This window comes from Gracilinanus agilis, chromosome 3, assembly GCF_016433145.1.
Source record: "Gracilinanus agilis isolate LMUSP501 chromosome 3, AgileGrace, whole genome shotgun sequence".
In the NCBI taxonomy this organism is placed as follows: Eukaryota; Metazoa; Chordata; class Mammalia; order Didelphimorphia; family Didelphidae; genus Gracilinanus; species Gracilinanus agilis.
Window position 1 is genome coordinate 319,620,633 of NC_058132.1, and position 20,997 is coordinate 319,641,629.

A 20,997-nucleotide genomic window follows, 5' to 3' on the forward strand; every position below is an offset into this window, starting at 1 on the left:
CTTGCTTGATCCTCTGCAGGAGGTTCCTTTACAAGTCTCAGGGCGCTGCTTCCACAGTCGTATACCCGTCTGCACTGGTTCCCCACTCAGGTTTTCAGAGCTTTAGTTCCTGGCTGTGTCTGCCTCCACCCACGCCTCCACCCGTGCCTGTGCGCTCTGCGCCCAGCGTCCTGCTCCCGCGTTCAGATTTCGTTTGCGTTCTTTGGCTTATTGGGGTCCCAGATCTTGCTGCTCTCAGGAACAGGCCCTGGAGCTGCCAATGACTCGATGGGTGCCCCAAACTTGCTCTATTTCTTTTTAGCTGGGTTCCGTGCTATAGGTGCTGTGTGTGGAGGGGGTGGGGGTGGGGCGGTTGCTCAGCCCGCGATTTAGTGAGAGCCCTTTATAGCCTGGAAATGTCTCGATTCCACGTACCTTCCACGCTGTGCCCTGTTGTGGGGTTCCTCCGTTTGTCTGGACTTGTTTTTATGTCCCCTTGAGGAGTTTTGTGTGTTTCGGTCAGGAGAGGTTAAGAGCTGCTTCTTACTCTGCCGCCATCTTAACCCGGAACCCCTGTTCATGCCCTTTTGATACATGAACTGTGACTCTCCTTAACTCCTCAAGGTCCATATTAGGCCTTTTTCGGGAGTTTGTTTTAAAATAATCTTAGACCACTTTGCAGCAGATATTTACAAACTGTCTTCTAATTTGCCTGACATCTTTCTCTTTGGAAAGATCAAGGTCTATGTATCTTCCTTCTAGCTCAGTAAGTCTATCCATAAACTGGGAGGGTGTTTCATCATCTGATTGCTTAAGACTCTCAAACTTGGTTCATGTACCTGGTCTATCAGAGCAATCTCTCATTGCCTTTAGCAATGCTTCTCTAGCACAGCATAGTTGTAAATATTCTCCTTCATCATTAACTTCCTATTTAGGGTTGTGCTCTGGCCAGTGAACAATAGGTTCATCCTTAAAAGAAGGAAATTTTGTTTGAATTTCTTAATATCTTGGGGAGTAAAAGGTGTGTGGTGCCTTAAGGTCATCACTTCCCACCCCTCCTCTTTAAGGTGGGCACTTCCCTTAAGGGAAAAAAAATCTTCAACTGAAACGGTTGCGTTTCTTGTCTTTTTACTGGATATCTTTGTTGTTACAGAGAAAGCAAGGGGAGGGGGAGAAGGAAGGGGATGGAAAGGAACTGGGTCTGGGGATGGGCAGGGCTGGGGGCTGGAACAAGGGGCAAGAGAGGGCAGGGCACTGGGAGAAGGGGGAGGGCAGGGTGGCCAGGAGCTGTACAAGATGAGAGAGGAGAAATTCCATCTGAGGTATAGGTGGGGAAGGATCTTCCTTTTGCATCTTGAGATCAGGTAAGGATTTTTTTAAAAAATCATCCATTTGGGCCTGCATTTGAGTCTGCATTTGAAGCCGGCTAACCTGTTGGTGTTTAATGTTGAGGTTAATGAAAAGAAAACCTCCTAGGAATATCAAGAGAAACAGCCAGTCTGAACCCCTAATGTTTTCCAATTGTATAAAACCCATTGAAGACAAAAATCTTTCTGTTAAAGTTGAAAGCATGGTTTGCAACTTCTTGTTTCCTCAGTTTTAAACAGAAAAGCAAAACAAAAATAATTATTTGGAGGCAAGAATGTTTTTGACTACAGAGGTTGGCACAGGAGACCCCACTATGCATGCTAAGATATCAGGTATAACCCCAGAAAGGCAAGAGCCTAGGGTCAGTGTTGAGGAGGTGTGGAGGAAACTGGAGGTTTAAGTGGCTACCACCACTATGTGGGTGTAAAGCTGAGGCTGGGGTGAAGGGCCACATGGGGGGAGAGGGGAGGGGTTGGCTACAGCCAGAAATAGGGGCAATAGTAATGGGCACTCAGCTAGGGGGATCAGGAAAATAGCTGTTTGCACGAGCGCAGAAACTGTAGGGCAATGGAAAAGCCATGGAGCTAGGGATTAGGGGAAGGGATCTATATTTTACCCTCTGTGCCAGATCAGGAGACTCAAACTCTGGTTCAGGCAGGAGCATCTTGGGGACTGGGGGGCAGAGATGGCTCACCTGGGGCTTAAAGGTCCTTGGTCCCTTCTGGTTTGCCAAATGTGAGGGTGAAGGAAGGAAAAACAAGAAAGCCCAAGCCCAAGCAGCCTACCTCACTCCAGCTCTAGCCCCCCCAAAAAAGCCATCTCCACCAACCACAACCCCACAACCCTGTCCTGTGCCTCCACTTTTGCATGGTCACATTATTGTTTTATATTTGGCTGTAACTCCTCCCTCTTTCTCTTTTGTTCCTGGGAGTGGGTTGGTTAGTAACCTTTTACTTAGTTCTCTGTTAGTTTATTATTAATAAAATATTCATAAATATAATATTTAGTATTTTGCATATTAATTTTAATCTCCACAAAATGCTATGGAGGGAGAGGTGCTCAGGGATCTGATTATTGAGAGTCATGGAGAGGTTGGGCAACAGAGGAGAATCAAGGAATCTTTAGCCAGCAGTACCCTGCCAGTTCAAGGAAAGTGTGGAACTGGTGCTTAGTGGTAGGAAGACCTGGAATTTCCCCTGGCTTTCAAGGTTGAGGCTACCAATAGTGAGGATGTGGCCCAAAAATTTAATGGAGAAGTGGGTAAATTAGAGCTTTTCCTTAGAAGGCTTGTGGGCTTTATTGGCCAGGGAAATGAGGAGGTATATGGTATCAGCCACACAAACACCATATGAGGGGGAACTCAAAAGCAGATCATCACCTACTGTAAAAGGGTAGACTGCCAGGAAACATGACTTCTGCCAGATCATGGTGGAAGTTTTGGGAGGAGTAGGAGAGAGAGTCAGTGTAATCCTGAAGAGGGACAGTCCACACATACTATTAGCTTCCAAGTGAAAGTAAAGAGGGCTGGCTCTGGGGAACAATCCTGGCAGAGAAGTATGTGCTCCAGAAGTTAGCTCAATAAAAAGGGCAAATGGGAAAAATATATGAGAGGAGAGGTACAGGACTGAGTGGGTTTGGCAAGGGTTGAACTCTTTTTGTTCCCTTTTGGTCTGAATTCCAGCAAAGTCTGATATTTGGACATGACCCAAGAGGCAAGAGTTGGGGACTAGCAAAAAGGGGTGGAAGCCAGAAAGGTCCCAGAAGGAAAAGGGGAGGGGAACAGATTGGGTAACTTTAATAGAGCAGTGGAAGACCCCCACAATAGTGATAGTCTTTGGACTTCAAGAAGGTTCATGGGGCAGCAAGTGGAGTCTAATGTGGAAAGGGTCTCCCTGGATTCTACAAAGTCAGTGGGAACCATCAACTGTGATAGGCATCTCCCCCATAGTGATGACTTTCATACAGGATTTGATGGAAATAGAAGGGGCACCTCCCTTCTTGGAGCAGGACTATGGGAAATTAGGAGGATTAAATGGGGACCTCAAGGGTACAAAGGGACAGCACCAGCAGTTCCAGGAAATTGCCTTGAGCTCTTATTCTGACTAGTCCTGTTCTAATTGTGAAATATCTTTTTACATTTACTTCCCCAGAGACCTGGGCATTTGTAGTAATTTATTGGTGCCTGGTTTGGACAGACTGTGAAAACCCTGAGTAGTTGAGGTTGGCAGTTCAGAGGGAATACTAGAGCCCCCAGAGCTCAATTCTTGTCAGCTTTGAAGCAGATCAAGCTGGAGGCTGAAAATGCACTCCTGTTTTGTCTTCATTTCATTTTTAAGAGCATTCTGATATTCTGAAGTCTGTCTTTGGTTTGCACACTAGAAACATGCATCCGTATGAGGATGGATAGCTCATGGAGCATCCCCTCATGAAGCATGGAATGGAAAGTAATTTCAGCACTTAGGGTCTTAATACTTGAGGCTAGAGTTAACATCTAAACATTTGGCAAACTGATAGAAAAAGTTATAAATTGAGCCACTGAATTTTTGGGTCACCCAACTTTTGACAGATTCACCTTATGGGGGAAAGGACTGGGGATTGCAGTGATGAGGCCAATGATTATCTTTTGAGCAGAGTAAAAATGATTTCTTAGGTCACCCCAGTCCCAGTCATGTGAATGTGGAATCCCATTGTCTTTATGATTCTGTAATAATTCTGTAATTTACACAGGGCCAAGTTACACATTCTTGGCCAAAGGCCACAGGATTCGAGTCCAATATATCTGTTAGACTAATTCTTATGTTATAATTGTTCTAAGAACCCCTAGAGGTGTCCAAGACCCACTGCATGGGAATATACATGCTGACTGTGATGGTCAAGGGACCTATTTGTGTCAATGGTATGGGTCAAGTGACACCAGCCATGACATGGACCAAGTGAGTGATAATGGTCAAGAATGCACTACCAACCTTACTTCTATTCTGTTTTTCTATTTACACCCCACCCCGCTGCACCTCGTGATTTAAACTTTTTACCTTTTTACTCTATTATGACTTTGTGTTTTTTGACATAGGTCAGAGTTGCCAACCCTGCACACTGGACTCTGGGCTAACTCTGGGTCAAGGAATTTCAATTGTTTCTGACAGCATTTCTGTAAATTGTGCTATATAAAGGAGACAGCTGTCAGGGCACCAGGTCTTTTGTTGCTAACCCAAGTCCAGTTTTATTATGAGACCAACCCTCCTTCAATAAACCTATTTCTTTTTGGCTTGGAGTCTTGGTTTTTACTTTTTTGTGTCTCGGCTAATAAATTTTTCCAATGATCATAAGAAAGGCTTTGAACCAGATCTCAGCTTTACCCTTCCCCACCTAAGCAATGGCCAATTAGTATAGGTCAGGAAACCCTGGTTTGTAGGTGAAGCAAATGACCTTGAACTTCTGCTCAAACTCTATAGAATCATCCAGTAACCTGTGAAAGTCTTTGCTGAGGGCAACAAGTTCTGCCAGTGACCAGGGAGAAGAGGAATATGAAGTTTGAGCTCTCTCAAAGTCACCATCTCCTAGCTTTGTTTTGACCTTGGAAGGGTACATGGAGGAGACTCATTGCTGAGGCCCTTAGGACCTCTGCAGCACCTCCAGCCACTGTATTCAACATTTTTCTATCAGTAGATTGGCCAATCTAGAGGTCGACCTACTAAGTAACCTCAATGTGAGACTTGAGAGGGTCCAGATCTTGAATCCAGTCACCTTTCTTCCAAAGGAAGAACCCAAAGAGGGGCCCTTCATTTTGGAATCTGATCATAACTTTGTGTGTGACTTTGCTTGACTGTGTTCTTTTCACCAGACCAGACGTCAGCAAGATCCCTCTTGTAGACACTGAACTCACATGGTATACTGATGGGTCTTGATTAAGGGACCCAAGGGCAGCTTGGTCAGAGGTTACAGTATCAGTACCTCCACTATGCTAGTGGAGAAGGAATACTTACCACAAGCCATCTCAGCCCCAGCAAGCAAAAAAAAAACCCAAAAAAACCCAACCAACCAACCAAACAAAAACCAAAACAAAACAAAAAAAAGGCTGTGGCCAGAGAGTGTGAGCTGGCTGGGGGGGGGAGGGGGAGGGGAAGGGGGAGGTGTGTGTGGATCACTATATACTCCAACAGCTGGTGCCCTTTTGGGGTAGCCCATGACTTTGGGATGATTTGAAAATTCCTGACCTCTAGAGAGTGGTCAGCCCATAAAGAACCCTAAATGGGTTGACTGGTCACTTCAGTCCTGGTTGCTTCTGAAGCAGTGGCTGTTGCTAATATACCAGACCACAGCTGTGAGGACTCTGAAGGATCAGGGACTTAGGAGGGTCAGGTGAATAGAGCTTAGGAGGGGGATCATGACCAACTCAGGAAGGATGGAGAACATAAGAGTTAGAGAGAGAGATTATACATTTTCTCCTCAGCATGAGAGACCATCTTGGAAGCCTTAAGATTCTTTTATGCTTTTTTTTTTTTTTTACAGATTCCAGCTGTGACTTGTGATCTCCATTAACCTCTTTGAAATGCCCCTGATAGCATCCCTTTCAAGGAACATTACTTCTGGTTTGGGTATGCTAAATAACTACAGACAGTCTGAAGGCAAACATAAAAGGGGCTAGTCACTTTTCAAGGTCTTTAGCTACCAGATCCTTGCTTTATATAAAAAGATTCACTTTACTGCAAGAGGTGGGAGATGGATAGACCAAGTAGGGAGAAAGACTCATGAGGATGAGACACAAAGGCTCTCTGCCAGCCCCTAACGTGTCTCTGCTGCATTGAGAGTAGTAGTCTGCAATTCCACAACTGAATCCCACTTCTGACACCAGAATTGTAAACTGAGTCACAAGTTGGGGGGAAAATAATTGGCCAGATTCTGAAAGAAAAGTAGAGCTATTTATTGAGTCCAGCACTCCGTGTGGGGAAGCAGTAGGACGTAGTGGAGACTGCTTTGGTGAACAAAGAGGAAGGAGGGCTTTATATAGGTTTTGAAGAAAAAGGGGCTGTATAAGGGGCAATTCAAGGAAGTCTTCTAGGTTACAGAAGCAGGATGTTTGTGCAAGCTCTAAGGTTCAAGGACCACGTCGGGCAGGTTTAAACCGGTTTTGTGGTTGCTGGCACAGTGGTCAAGGAAGCTTATGCTAAGCCGGAGATAGACTAAGTCTGATCTCTGATGGGTTTTCTCCGATTTCTAGGCTCCTTGTATCAAGATGATTATAGTCATTAATCATTTCATTTCCACTCTTTGTATGCCCAGCGCAGGAATGCTTGCAAGCTGCCGTTAACTTATTTTATCCTCTACTACCCTGGGAGGTAGGTGCTTTTTAAAAAACCTTGTTTTACATAAGGAGGAACCATAAAGTCTAAGAAACCCTGGCCATGCAGGGGGCCAAGGTAGGCCACAACAGGGCTGGCCAGACAGTGGAGGGAGGCCGGCAGCTGGGACGGGCTCCAGCGCCCACAGCCAAGGGGGCCTCCACCGGCTCGCGCCAGAAAACGCCACGAAATCTTGTAACCGCTTGTAGGGGTGAAGGGGAGCCAGGCCCATCGCGCTTGAGAAAGGAACTAAAACCAGCACGTTAGGAATAGGGCTGGAACGAAGCAGCTCCCAGGAACGGGTAATAGAAAATGAGTGAATAATCCCGGATGGAAGTTAGCGGCAGAGCGACGCTCTGGCAATTCCGAGCTGTGCGCTACCACTCGTTGGCCGGAAGTCTTCCGGACACGCGGAAGCGGAAGTTTAGGTGGTCGGCGACCCGGGTTGTTTGCTGCTGTATCAGGCCAGCCTCGGAGAGGAGCCGGTGCGGCTGGACGGGGCAGAGTGGGGCGGGACAGGACGGGAGCGGAACGGAGCGTGTCAGCTGCTCACTGGAGCGGCAGCCACAGCAGCTCCCGCCCCTCTGAGCGCCGTCGTTGTTGCGGGCGGAGCGTGAGTCCGGCTCCGGGATGAGCAGGAGGAGGGAAGGCGGCGGTGGCGATTGTGCCGCAGTTGCGCGCCGGGTGACAGGTACCTGGGAAGGGCGGGTGGAAGGCGATGCGAAGACTTGGACAGACCAGGACTGAGGAGCGGGCAGGCAGGCAGGCAGCAAGGACTTCGGTGCTGAGTCTGGGGCCAGAGACTTAGAGGGTACGGCTCCTGGCCTCAGTTTATTCTCTCTGTAGAATGGGCGTCGCAGAGGGTGCATCAAGTGGCCATTTGATGGGGGGAGAGAACGAGATTGGTGCCTGCACGTGCTCTTAAGGGTGCAGGCAGAAAGGAGTGAGTGGGTCAGTGGACCCTGCTTGCTGGGTCACCTTGAGTATATCCTGCCTCCCCGTGCCTCAGTTTCCTCAACTGTGAAGTTGAGTTAGTAATGACTTTCCACTTCTTACTGAGCTCTGACATGAAGAAATGGTTTCCCGGCAGAGTTCTTTGGGGAAATGTTTTGAGCCACTTAAATGATGAATAAGTTAACTGTGTAAACATTATGTGCTTAATAATGGGGTTTTGATATCCCAGTTGAAAGTATAATAAAAACACAAAAGTGAGAGAAGCTGTGGGCTATCGTATCATATATGTGGACACTTTAAGGTTTGCAAAGCACTTTATGTAAGTTGCTGCCTTTAAACTTCTTAATAAGCCAGTGAGGTAGGTGCTATTATTATCCCCATTTTACAGATGAGTAAACTGAAGCTGAGAGGTTAAGTGACTTCCCCAGTGTCACAGAGATAAGAAGTGTCTGAGTCACAGTTTGAACTCCCATCTTCCTGACTATAGGTCCATCACTCTATTCACTTTCCTACTTGATTTTAGACCACTTTATAAAAGCAATTTGTGAGTTCCAAAGGTTTGAGGACTGGACTTGAAAAGTCTCCATCCTTTGGCTTTAAATTAAAACTGGGGATGCATATTGCTTTTTAATCATATTCCATAGTTCGTTATCCTTATGTTGGATAATGAGGTTTCATTTTTATATTGCAGTGATCTGGCAGAAGTTCAAAGTTTACACTGCTAAAAAGAGTCATTTCTGTAATCTGGACTTATCTATTGGCCCAAATGTAACTTAATAATGTTTTGCATCTTTTGCCAGATTTGGATGTTAGCCGATCTTTTTTGCGTACTTCGATTTTGTATTATTATTTCATTAAATATAGACACAAAGGAAGATTTTTCATGATGATAAACATTAAATTGTGTGTGCCATTACGGCCTTGTAAAAAGTATCAACTTTTATGGAGAATTTTTGAAAACCTGCAGTTCATTTTGTTATAGTGATTGTTTCCCATTCTGCTTGCATGTACTCATTAGTGATTTGTAGTAATATCAGTAGTCTGTAAAACTAAACAAATAGCACTTTGTACAGCAATTAATATCTTTCTATTGCCTTTAATATACATTTTTATAGAAATAGATCTGTCATGCATGTAACTTTCATTTTTCATTTAAATTTGTAAGGCATCTTTAATAAATGGTTGTTGTCTTATCCTGATTGCTTACCAGAACCATTTTACTAATTGAATAACACTTTGTTTTAGTTTTTATTCTCAAAAAAGCCAAAATTATGACTTAAGGAATAACCCTTGTTATAATGTTCTCTTTCTATTGTTTGACTTTCTTCACCTTTGTTGAAACCTAGTTAATAAAGTGAATCTTTGTTGTATCTGCATTGCTGGCACTGCTGTCTAAATAGAAATATGTGATAATTTTAATATTAAATTTTTATATGTATATTTTTTAAGGAATTCATAGGACTCCACATGTTAACTATATGAAATATTTATTTACATAACATTGGCCTCCAGAGTCACTTTTAGCTCTAAATCCATGATCTTAAGATTCCTTAAGGTTCAAAAAGTGACAAGGCAAATAAGTATCAGAGTCAGAATACAATTTCAGATCTTATTCCATTGCTAATGATGATTGTCCTCATTGTATTTACCTGTACTTTAATAGTGAATAAGATAGTTTTCTTCTTTCAGATTAAAAAAAATTGATCTGTAGACCATCATTCTATATGGAAAATTAACATCTTGGATCAAAGTCTATGTCAGTACTTTGCATTTACTAGACTCTACCACTGTAGTTCTCAGTCCTGTTGTGTCAAGTTGTGAGTTATTGATTACTTTCAGTTTTATTGATTTCTCCTTTGATTTTTATAATCTCTAATTTAGTTTTTAGCTGGGGATTTTTAATTTGTTCCCTTTCTAGTTTTTTGATTTTCATGTCCAGTTCATTGATCTTTGCCCTCTCTAATTTGTTATTATATGCATTCAATGATATAAATTTCCCCGAGTACTGCTTTAGCTGCATCCCACAGATTTTGGTAGGATGTCTCATCATTGTCATGTTCCAAGCCTCTCGGTCTTGTAGTGTGGAGGCTGCCAGATCTTGTGTGATCCTGATTGGTGTTCCTTGATATCTGAATTGTTTCTTTCTGGTTTCTTGTAATATTTTTTCTTTAACTTGGAAGCACTTGAATTTGGCAGTTATATTCCTGGGGGTTGTCTTTTGAGGGTTTAGTGTAGAGGGTGATCTATGGATCCTTTCAATGTCTATTTTACCTTCTTGTTGAAGAACATCAGGGCAGTTTTCTTGGATAATTTCTTATAATATAGTGTCCAAATTTCTGTTAATTTCTGATTTTTCAGGAAGACCAATGATTCTCAAATTGTCTCTGCTAGACCTGTTTTTTTGATCTGTCATCCTCTCAGTGAGATATTTCATGTATCCTTCTATTTTGTCATTCTTTTGACTTTATTTTATTAGTTCTTGCTGTCTTGTGAGATCATTGGCTTCTACTTGCCCAAATCTAGCCTTTAAAGATTGTTTTTTGGCTATAATATTTTGGTTTTCCTTTTCATTCTGGTCTGATTCTTTAAGGCTTCTAGCTGGTCATTTCTGGTCTTCAATTTGCTTATTTCATTTGATTTCTGAACCTCATTTTCCAATTGCAAAATTCTGCTTTTTAAACTGTTATTTTCTTGCCAGATCTCTTCCATCTTTCTCATGATCCCAGATTTGAACTCTTCAAGAGCTTGTGACCAATTTTCATTTTTTTGGAAAGGTTTGGATGTCTTTAATTGTTTGTCCTCCTCTGCTTTCTGGTTTTTTTCTGTGCAGAAGTTATCAAGTGTTAGAGCTTTTTTCTTGGGCCTTGCTTGGCATCATTATGCTTTCTCAGCCAGAAGTCTGAGTAAGGCAAGCCAACTCTCTTTGTACGGAGCTAAGGAGCAGTTTTTGCCTAAGGGTACTTTGTGAGTCTCCTGGCTTCCACTGTCTGCTAGGCCTCTGCTGTCCGCAGCCCCTCTCAGCCTCACTCCTGGGCCCAAGGTCTGCGCTCCCCAGCCTCTTGGGGTCTTTGGTCTAGCTGTTTTTATGGTCAAGCCCCCGTGGTCCTAGTCAGCTGCCCAGAGGCTGGAAATTGGCCCACGTTTTCTCCTCCACTTGAGGTTTTCCCCTGAGTCTCAGTGCGCTGAGCTGCTTCTACTGTCTGCTGCCTCTCTCAGCCCCACTCCTGAGCCCAAGGTCTGAGCTCTCCAGCCTCCTGGGGTCTCAAGTCTTGCTGCTCCTAGGGGTGCCAGTTAGCTGCCAAGGACTTAGATTTTGCACCCTCACTCGCTCTAACTCTGGTGCGCAGCCTCTGACTCTGGTATGGTGGGTGGGGGAGGGTTGATCAGCTTGCATTTTGATGGGAGCTATTTCCCCCTCCTTATAGCGTGGAAGTGCCCAAATCCCACACACCTTCAATACTGCGCCCTATTGTGGGGTCCCTTTCATTTGGATTTGTTTTTTTTGTCCTTTGGACGTATGCTTGTGGTCAGTAGTGAGGAGAGTAAAGTGCCCTGCTTCTACTCTTCAGCTATCTTAACCCAAAGTCCGTGAGTTGTTGATTGACGAGAAAGCTTTGTGTTTTTAAGATTGTATGTTGCCACTCACTCTTTGAGTTGTTGAGAGGACAAAAAACTACTTTGTAGATTGAGGTTTTTTTGCCAAGCTTTTACTGAATAGAGTTTGTGATAGTAAGAACCTCCCCTTTCCATCACAGATTTTTGTTGATTTTTTGCTGGGGAATCAAGAGTGGGACAGTCTCTCCTTTGAAAATAATTACTTTGTAATTCATGTCTTTTCTATCCATTTCTTTTCTTCCTCTTCCCTCTTTCTATCTATATTATCTTAGCTCATTAAAGTACAAGGACTTTAAATTTTGGAGCCAGGGAATCTAAGGTTACAAACTGTATATAAAAAAGAGAAGTTATAGTTATAAAGACTTAACATTACTAATTTTGTATAGCACAAGTTTAAAGCATTAATGCATCCTTATTTCAAAATGGACAGCTGTCCATTTCCCACAACTTTTATAATTTAGAACTTTCCCCTAACCCCAACTCCTTTCCTTTCTCTATAGTTTATTCCATTTCCATTCCCCTTCCCACTGCACAAGGCCTGGCTTGAGCTTCCTTTTTCCTTATTTCCTTAGATTGTCTCATTTGACCCCTCACTTAAGGACATAATTGTTCATCTATCTTTCAGGTTTTTCTTTCAAACTTGTTTCCCCCATTTTAGGAACACACAGTTATTTTCTCTATGAGCACAACTTAGATTCTTCTCTTACCCTTTCTGAACCCATAAATACTCTAAAAGGATCTGAATGTCAGTGGTGATAACCATCTTATAGCTGCCAGTTTTCTCATAGTATGTACCGATTTTTAAAAAATTCATTTAATTTTATTTTTAGTTCTATGTTCTCTCCCTCCATAGCTTCCTTCCCCAGCCACTTAAAATGCAAGAAATAACTACCTATTATATATATATATACATATACACATATGTATGTGTATATATATATATATATATATACACACACACACNTTCCCACTGCACAAGGCCTGGCTTGAGCTTCCTTTTTCCTTATTTCCTTAGATTGTCTCATTTGACCCCTCACTTAAGGACATAATTGTTCATCTATCTTTCAGGTTTTTCTTTCAAACTTGTTTCCCCCATTTTAGGAACACACAGTTATTTTCTCTATGAGCACAACTTAGATTCTTCTCTTACCCTTTCTGAACCCATAAATACTCTAAAAGGATCTGAATGTCAGTGGTGATAACCATCTTATAGCTGCCAGTTTTCTCATAGTATGTACCGATTTTTAAAAAATTCATTTAATTTTATTTTTAGTTCTATGTTCTCTCCCTCCATAGCTTCCTTCCCCAGCCACTTAAAATGCAAGAAATAACTACCTATTATATATATATATACATATACACATATATATGTGTATATATATATATATATATACACACACACACACACACAAAGTCATGTAAAAACATTTCTGCATTAGCCAGGCTCAGAGAAAAAAGAAAAAAAAAAAGACAAAAAGAAGGAAATACTATATACTTTAATATGCCCTGAATCCATAAGTTCTCTATTTGGAGGTGGATAGCATTTTTCATCATGAGTTCTTTGGAATTATTGTGGATCTTTGTATTGATTAGAGTAGCTGAGTCTTTCACAAATGATTATCTTTACAATATTACTGTTATTATGAAAATTATTTTTCTGCTTACCTTATTTTGAATCAGTTCATATAAGTCTTCCCAAGTTTTCTGGAACCATCTCCTTCATTGCTTCTTAATTTGGTTATATTCATATTCCATAACTTGTTCAGCTATTCCCCAATTGATGGCATTGTTTCAATTTCCAATTCTTTGCTACTGCAAAAAGAGCTGCTATAAATATTTTTGTACATATAGATCCATTTCTTTTTTCTTTTATCTTTTTGGGTTATTTTATCAACTTTTTAAGTTTACATATCTGGTCTTTCATTTCTAGATTCTTGTTTATTTTCCATTAGTCCAGACCTACAACAAAGCCTTGTAGACAGTAAGTAACTTGTCCTTTGCAGAATTGAATCTTAAAACAAATGAAATAATGTTAATGTCTACAATCTAATTATAAATAATCTTTCTGGTTTTGGCTAAGCTAGTTTTACTTTTATTTTAAGAAATATAAATTTGTCATGTGGTAATGACATAATTGCCTATATAAGTAACAGGAACAACAAAAATCATGATTATATCAGATGCAGAAAAAGCTTTTGACAAAATACAACACGTTTCTGCTAAAAATATTAAGAAATACAGGAATAAATGACCTTTTCTTTACACGGCAAATAGTATATATCTTAAGCCTAGAGTTGCCAAATTAACCACTTCCAAATCTGTACCATCTCAAGGAATCTTTCACCTCCTGCTGCCAATCTAGTCTCCTAAATGGAATATGGAGAACTTCCGAAGAAGAGTAACCCTCCCCTTCGACTTCAGCTTCCCATCTCCTATTGCACCTGTCTTTTGAGGGTGTTGCTCTCTATTTAATGATAAACATTCTCACACCTGGTCCTACCCCTTTGCATCCTAGTGACTTGGAACTCCTGTAGATCATCATCCAAACATAATTCCACACTATCTAAATCCTGATTTCTTCATTCCCATCCTCTTCAATCTTCCCACCTCAAAGTTACATCCTAACTCTACCTAGCCTCTGTGCCCTCTGGAGTTCTTGTTCCACAGGCAACAAACTTCTTTCATCTTAAATCTATTCCTTTCCCATTTTTGCTATCTACTAGTTGTTACTGAAACTTGACTTTCCCCTGATGATATAGCTTCCCTTTGCTACCCTTTCCAGGACTGACCTTCATACATTCTTCTCAGGTCATTGTTCAATGTGGGGGAATTGGAATATTCTTGCTCTCCCTTGCCATTTCCAGATTCTCCCCTTATCACCATCATTCAGTACCTTCTCTTCCCTTGAGCTTCATGGTGCTCATATCTACCACCCAAAAAAATTCTTGGTAGCTATTGTCCCCAGATCTGTAGGTCACTCCCTTCCTTCCTCAACTGGTCTATGCAAATTTTCTCTTCCAACTTCTGTCCTCATACTAGGGGACTTCAATATACATACTGATTTTTCCTAAAATATTCTAACCACTCAATTCTTCAACTTATCTCCCATCAGCTAATCTTTCACTCCAATCTCAGCCACACACTAAGATGGTCATACCATCATCCCTTGATCTTGCCATCATGTGGTCCATGTTCAACAATTCTTAAATCCCTTATTCTACCATAATCTATTGGGTTTTCACCTCTCCCTCTGCCTTTCTTAATCTACACTGTAACTTTCAGTCCCTTGACCCCTCAGTTCTCTCCTAGGCCATCTGCACTCTCTTTTCTTCTTCTTGACCTGTTGGTGAACTAATTCATCTCTGTACTGTCTTCCTCTCTTATATCCTAGCCTCCTTATATCACAGATTATGTCCACCCAAGATTTGATCTTGGATCCCTCTTACCATTTGTTCCTTGCCTGCACACTTTCTGCTGAATGAAAGTGTATGAGAAGTCAAATACTATTCTGACTAGGCTCACTGCAAATTTATGTTATATAATCTCAACTGCGTCCTCACTGCTGGAAGGCAGTCCTTTTCTGCCTTCCTCATGAAATCATTATCTCACTTTTTACAGCAGCTTTTCCGAATCTTTTCATTCCTCTTGAAACCTCCAAAGGGGTCTCCTAATGTACCTCAGCTACAAACCTTATCTCATGTTTTACAGAAAAAATTGAAACCATTCACTATGAGCTCTGTTTTCTCCCCTTTTCTTCATCTCCTATCAGTTGTATACCTTCTGCTACTATTGCCTCCTTTATCTCTGTTTCAAATGAAGTGGCCTTATTCTTTACAAAGGCTAGTCTCCCTACTTGTTTAAGTGACCTCATTCTATCCTGTCTCCTCCAACAAAATGCCCTTTCCGTTCTCCCCATTCTTTCCTTTATTTTCAATCTTTTGTTATCCTGGAAAAATCTTCACTTGATCCTTCCATCTGTGCTATTATTCTATATTTCTCCTGTCCTTTATAGCTAGGCTTGAAAAGGTGGTTTCAAGCAATATCTCTACTTTTATGCTCTTTTTACTTTCCTTAACTCCATACAATTTGGCTTCTGACCTTATCATTCCACCAAAACTGCTCTCTGAAGTTACTAATGATCTTCTAGTTGCCAAATCCAGTGGCCTTTTCTCAATTCTCATTCTCCTTGACCTCTTTTGCAGCTTTTGATGCTCATCCTTGATATTCTCTTCTCTCTAGGTTTTCAGTCACAACTCTCTCAGTTCTCTTCCTATCTACTTGACCACGCCTCTGTCTCTTTTGCTGAATCTTTTCCCCGATCACACTCTTTAAGGATTTCTCAAGTATTTTTTCTGGGTTCTCTCCCAGAAATATATACCTTTCTACCTTTCTTATACTACTTCATTTGATAATCTCATCTACTTGCATGAATTTAATTATCAACTTTGTGCTAATGATTCTCAAATCTACCTTTCCTATCCCAGTCTCTCTGCTGACCTCCAACTTCACATGGTCACAGTCATCAATTCAGACATTTCAAAACATATCTAGTCTACATTTTGTTTAATGTATCCAAAACAGAACTCATTTTTCTCTCTTAAGCCTTCCCTATCTCCTACCTTCCCTGTTACTTTAGAAGTCAATGCTATCCTCCTAGCCCCATGTTGGCAAATGTATGGCATGTGTGCTAGAGCATGCTGGAGAGGACTACTCCCCTCCCCCTCTCCACATGGGCCTGAGGACATTTCTCACTTCACCCATCCCTCTGCTCACCAACCCAGTGGGAGCTCTTCCTCCCTCCCCTGTCTGGGATAAGGTGGGGACAACTCACCTGCAGCATGAGGGTTGCTGTTTGGGCCCTCGGCCTCTTAGGTCTCTAAAAGGTTTGCCTTCATTGTTTTTAGCTCCTGTGGCTCACAACCCAAGAGTCATCCTGATGCCTCATTATCACTTATTTTTCTTCTCCATATCTAATCTGTTGCCAAAGCCCTGCAATTCCACTTTTGCAACATCTTTCCAGTTTGCCTCCTCTTTTCTGACATTGCCACCACTCTAGTGCAGGCCCTCAACACCTCACACTTTGATAAATGCAAAAGCTGGTTGAAACCTTCTTCAAGGGTCTCTCTGCTCTAATCCATACTTCAGCCACTAAAGTGATTTTCCTAAAGAGTAGGGCTGATCATGTCACTCTTCCCCCCCCAATTTTGTTGTCTCCAGGGACAAATATATCATTTTGCATTTAGAGCCCTTCATAACCTAGTCTTACCTTTCCAGCCTTCACCTTGCTTCCCAATATATACTTTTCCATCCAGTTACACTAGCTGCCTGACTGTTCTGCAAACAAAAAGTTCAATTCTTTCTAGTTGTCTCCCATGCCTTGAATGCTTTCTCTTCTCTGCTCCAGCCATTGCCTTCTCTGATTTCCTTTAATTCCCAACTAAAAATCTTACTTTCTACAGGAAACTTTCCCCTACCCCTCTTAATTTCAGTGCTTTCCCTCTTTTAATTATTTCATATTTATCCTGTACATAACTTACTTTGTATATATTTGTTTGCCTGTTGACTCCTCTATTAGATTTTAAACTACTTTAGGACAGAGCCTGTCTTTTGTCTCTTTTTCGTATCCTTAGCATTAGTACAGTGCTTGGCACATGGTAGCTGTTTCGTAAATGCTTATTGAATTGAATTGAATATGTAATAGGGCTAAACTAGAGTTCTTTCCAATAAGGTCAGGGATAAAGCAAGTATATCCATCATCATTGCTCTTTGACACTGTGCTCGTAATGTTAGCTATAGCAGTGCAAGAAAATTCATTTCAGGGAATAAGCTTAGGGAAATAAGAAACAAAATTTTCACTTTTTTTTGGCAGATGATAATACACTTTGAGAACCCTAGAGAATCAAGTAAAAATTCATTGAGATGATAACTTTAGCAGAAATTACAGAATGTAACACAGAGAAGCAAATGAACATAGTTACCTAATGCTTCATAAATCAGAAGACCTCAAATATGAAGGAATCATTATTTGATAAAATCTGGGAAAATTGGATTGTAATGTGCCAGAAATTAGGTTTAGACTAGCAACTTTCATCTTATACTAAGATAAGCTCCAAAAGGATAAATGGCTTAGCTATTCATAGCTTTTTAAATTCATAGTCATAGGGGCAGCCGGGTAGCTCAGTGGATTGAGAGCCAAACCTAGAGACGGGAGGTCCTAGGTTCAAATCTGGCCTCAGACACTTCCTAGCTGTGTGACTCTGAGCAAGTCACTTAACTCCCATTGCCTACCCCTTACCTTATTTTGAGTTCTAAAAATCAAGCAAAATTGATAAAAGTATTTCATTTAAAGAGGTTTTTTTTTGTGGAGCTGTTTCATTTTTTTCCCTCTTTTTTCACTTTTTTCTGGGTTTTGTTTTCAAAGACCTACTTCTGTCGGTACTATTTTTTTTCAGTTTCCTCGGTGTGTGTGTGTGTGTGTGTGTGTGTGTGTGTGTGTGTGTGTGTATTTGTTTTTTTTGCATTCTGTCTGCACCTGATTTCTAGTCTAGATTTTTCAACATTTCAGATTATCTTCAGCCATTTTAAGGCTGTGGTGAAATTATTTTAGAAATAAAAATAAAAATTTCATTTACCATTAAAAATTTGTAAAAATATTTTATTTTCCAATTATATGTATTAACAATTTTTAACATGTGTTTTTCAAAATCATAAGATCCAAATTATCTTCCTCCCTTCCTGCCCTTCCCCTTCCCTGAGATGGTAAGCAGTTTGATCTGGGTTATACATGTATGATCCTGCAAAACATATTTCCATATTAGTCAAGTTGTGAGAAAATACTTATATAAACCCAAACCCCCAAATAAAAACACATGCAAATAAAATTAAGTGAAAAATAATATGCTTCCATATGCATTCAGACTTCTGTTCTTTCTCTGGAGGTGGATAGCATTCTTTCTCATATATCCTTTAAAATTGTCTTGGATCATTATATTACTGAGAATAGTTAAGTCTTTCATAGTTGATCATTGTATGATATTGCTTTTGCTGTGTACAATGTTCTCCTGGTTCTTCTTACTTTACAGCAATTCATGTAGATCTTTCCAGGTTTTTTTTTTAGTTTTAGGAATAAGTCTTTAATCAGGACAAGGGAGGCAATGACCATCACACCAGCTAAACATACTAGGATGACCACTATCTTGGGAAAGACTCATAATAATAATTACTAATAATAATTTCCACCAAACTGTAGACCTCAAGTTCTTGGGAAAGAAGTTAAGCCCCATTTGTATTTAAATTCAATCTTTGTCATGGTATTTAAGAATTTTCCAGTTTTTTTCTGAAATCAACCTGCTTATCATTTCTTATTATATAGCACAATAATATTCTGTCACAGCCAAATACCACAGTTTATTTAGTTATCCCTCAATTACTGGACAACTCTTCAATTTCCAATTTTTTGCCTCCAAAAAAGAGCTGCTAGAAATATTTTTGTATAAATAGGTCCTTTTCCCTTTTTTAAAAAATCTGTTTCGGATACAGATCTAATAATGGCATTTACTGGGTCAAAGGGTATGAACAGTTTCATAGCCCTTAGGGCACAGTTCCAAATTGCTCTCCAGAAAGGTTGTATCATTCACAACTCCACCAATAATGCATTAATGTTCCAATTTTGCCATAGCCCCTCCAACATTTATCATTTTCTTTACAGTCATATTGGCCAATCTGATAGGTGTGTGGGAGTACCTCAGAGTTGTTTTAATTTGCATTTCTCTAATAAGTAGTGATTTAGAATTTTTTCATATGATTAGATAGTTTTGATTTCTTCATCTGAAAACATATCATTTGGCCATTTGTCAATTGTAGAATGACTTGTATTCTTATATATTTGACTCAATTCTCTATATTTTTATTCTCCATTTAAAAAAAGTGGGGGTGATGAATGATAAGAAAGTAAAATATTAAACTTTTAAAAATACAATGAATTTTGAATTTATTGCATTATAGTATTAAAGTTTTAATTTAAGCATCCTTTCCAATTTTTTTACAAGTAGATACTTATCAGATGGTTTCCACTTGAAATAGGATATTAATGCAGATATAACCTTTGCCTTAAAATTGAGAGAGTGAAACCATAATCAGTGTTTCCCCGAATTCATGCCATCCTTGTGCAAAAACCCCCAACAATATTGATATAGATTTATCATGTTGGGTTGGGAGGGTAGTTCTGACTATACATACCTCCTGTTACTAGAATAAGAAAGATTATTGCCATAATGCTTCTCATAATATTATCATGACTGTTTTTTTATTTGGCTTCAAACTTTTGTCATTGGGTGAACTATTTTATGAACATGAAGGTAAACATGGGGAGTGTTAATTCAGCCTAATGGTGAAGCTCTTTTAGAGTAGGGAAAATTACATGCAAGAGTGGTTCAGTGATATTATCTTCTTAAATTCTCTTTATTCTTTCTACAAGGATGACATTGTGTAATGAAATCTACCAGCATTTTATATGTCTATTTTCTAATTTGCTGCCATATATTTCTTACTATAATGAGCGGAATATTTAAAAATCTTTTAAGAAAACCACATAAGAAATATTTTATGTTTGACAATTATTGGTCAAGCATTTGTTACCTATCTTATAGGTGCTAAACACTGTACTGTTTTGCATGCCATCCTTCCCAGCCATTCCTTTTGTTTTTCTTTATTTTGGTTACTTTTTCCTTCCAAAATGACTTAACATGCAAAATAAATGATTTCTAAATTAAATCTGATGCTATTTTTTCCCTTAGGGGTTACCTGCAAAATGAAAATTCTGGTTGCACTGTGCCTATTCATCTCCTCAGTGAAGGCAGATTCTAAAGCAATCACAACATCTCTTACTACAAAGTGGTTTTCTACTCCATTATTAATAGAAGCAAGGTAAGAAGTATGGTTATTTCTTTCACATGTTTGAGTTACACAGAATATAAATTTGACAATGGATATACTGTAAAACATCCTGGAATTATCATCATCAAAAGCATTTATTAAGTACCTTCTTAAATGTGGTTATACTATATTCTATACAAGCAAATTGGTTCCTGTCTTATGGAAGAAGTGATTAAAGTGATGTGGGAGAGATAGTAATAGAGTATGTTAAATAAAAGCTTTGAATAAATTAAGTTTTCATCCTAATGAAAGTTTAGAAAGAATTGTATGTCTGTGAGTTGTATTTGGAAAAAGTTTTATGAGAAAATAGTTTATTGATAAAGTAAGTTTGGAAAAATGGATGAGGAAGGGTATTGTAGCGTAAAGACTTGGCGACGCTAATTTTTTTTTTTTTTAGATTTTTTTTTTTAAACCCTTAACTTCTGTGTATTGGTTCATAGGTGGAAGAGTAGTAAGGGTGGGCAATGGGGGTCAAGTGACTTGCCCAGGGTCACACAGCTGGGAAGTGTCTGAGGCTAGATTTGAACCTTGGACCTCCCATCTCTAGGCCTGACTCTCAATCCACTGAGCTACCCAGCTGCCCCAGCAATGCTAATTTTAACAAAGGAAAATTGAGTGAATTCAATTAATTCCCAATTTGTGAATTATGCTTAATTTCACTGCTTTCTGGTCCCTTTTCTCTACATATTGTGTGCTTAGAAATGGAAACCAGACTTTATTTTATTTTTCCTAAGTAGTATCATTAAATTTTCAGACAGCTCTTTTGGTGGGAGTAAAACAAGAGGAAAGAGAAATGTAGGCATATTAT

At 40.0% G+C, this 20,997-nt stretch overlaps 1 protein-coding gene across 1 annotated transcript in view; it reads left to right on the forward strand.

Annotated features, from left to right (window-relative positions):
* Positions 1 to 7,316: 7,316 nt before the first annotated feature.
* The window catches only part of UGGT1 (UDP-glucose glycoprotein glucosyltransferase 1), a 108,126-nt gene continuing 94,445 nt past the window's right edge, over positions 7,317 to 20,997 (forward strand). Inside the window, exons 1-2 of the mRNA XM_044666655.1 lie at positions 7,317 to 7,377; positions 20,051 to 20,180. Coding sequence (XP_044522590.1) covers positions 7,317 to 7,377; positions 20,051 to 20,180 — 191 coding nt within the window. The remainder of the gene's footprint in view (positions 7,378 to 20,050; positions 20,181 to 20,997) is intronic.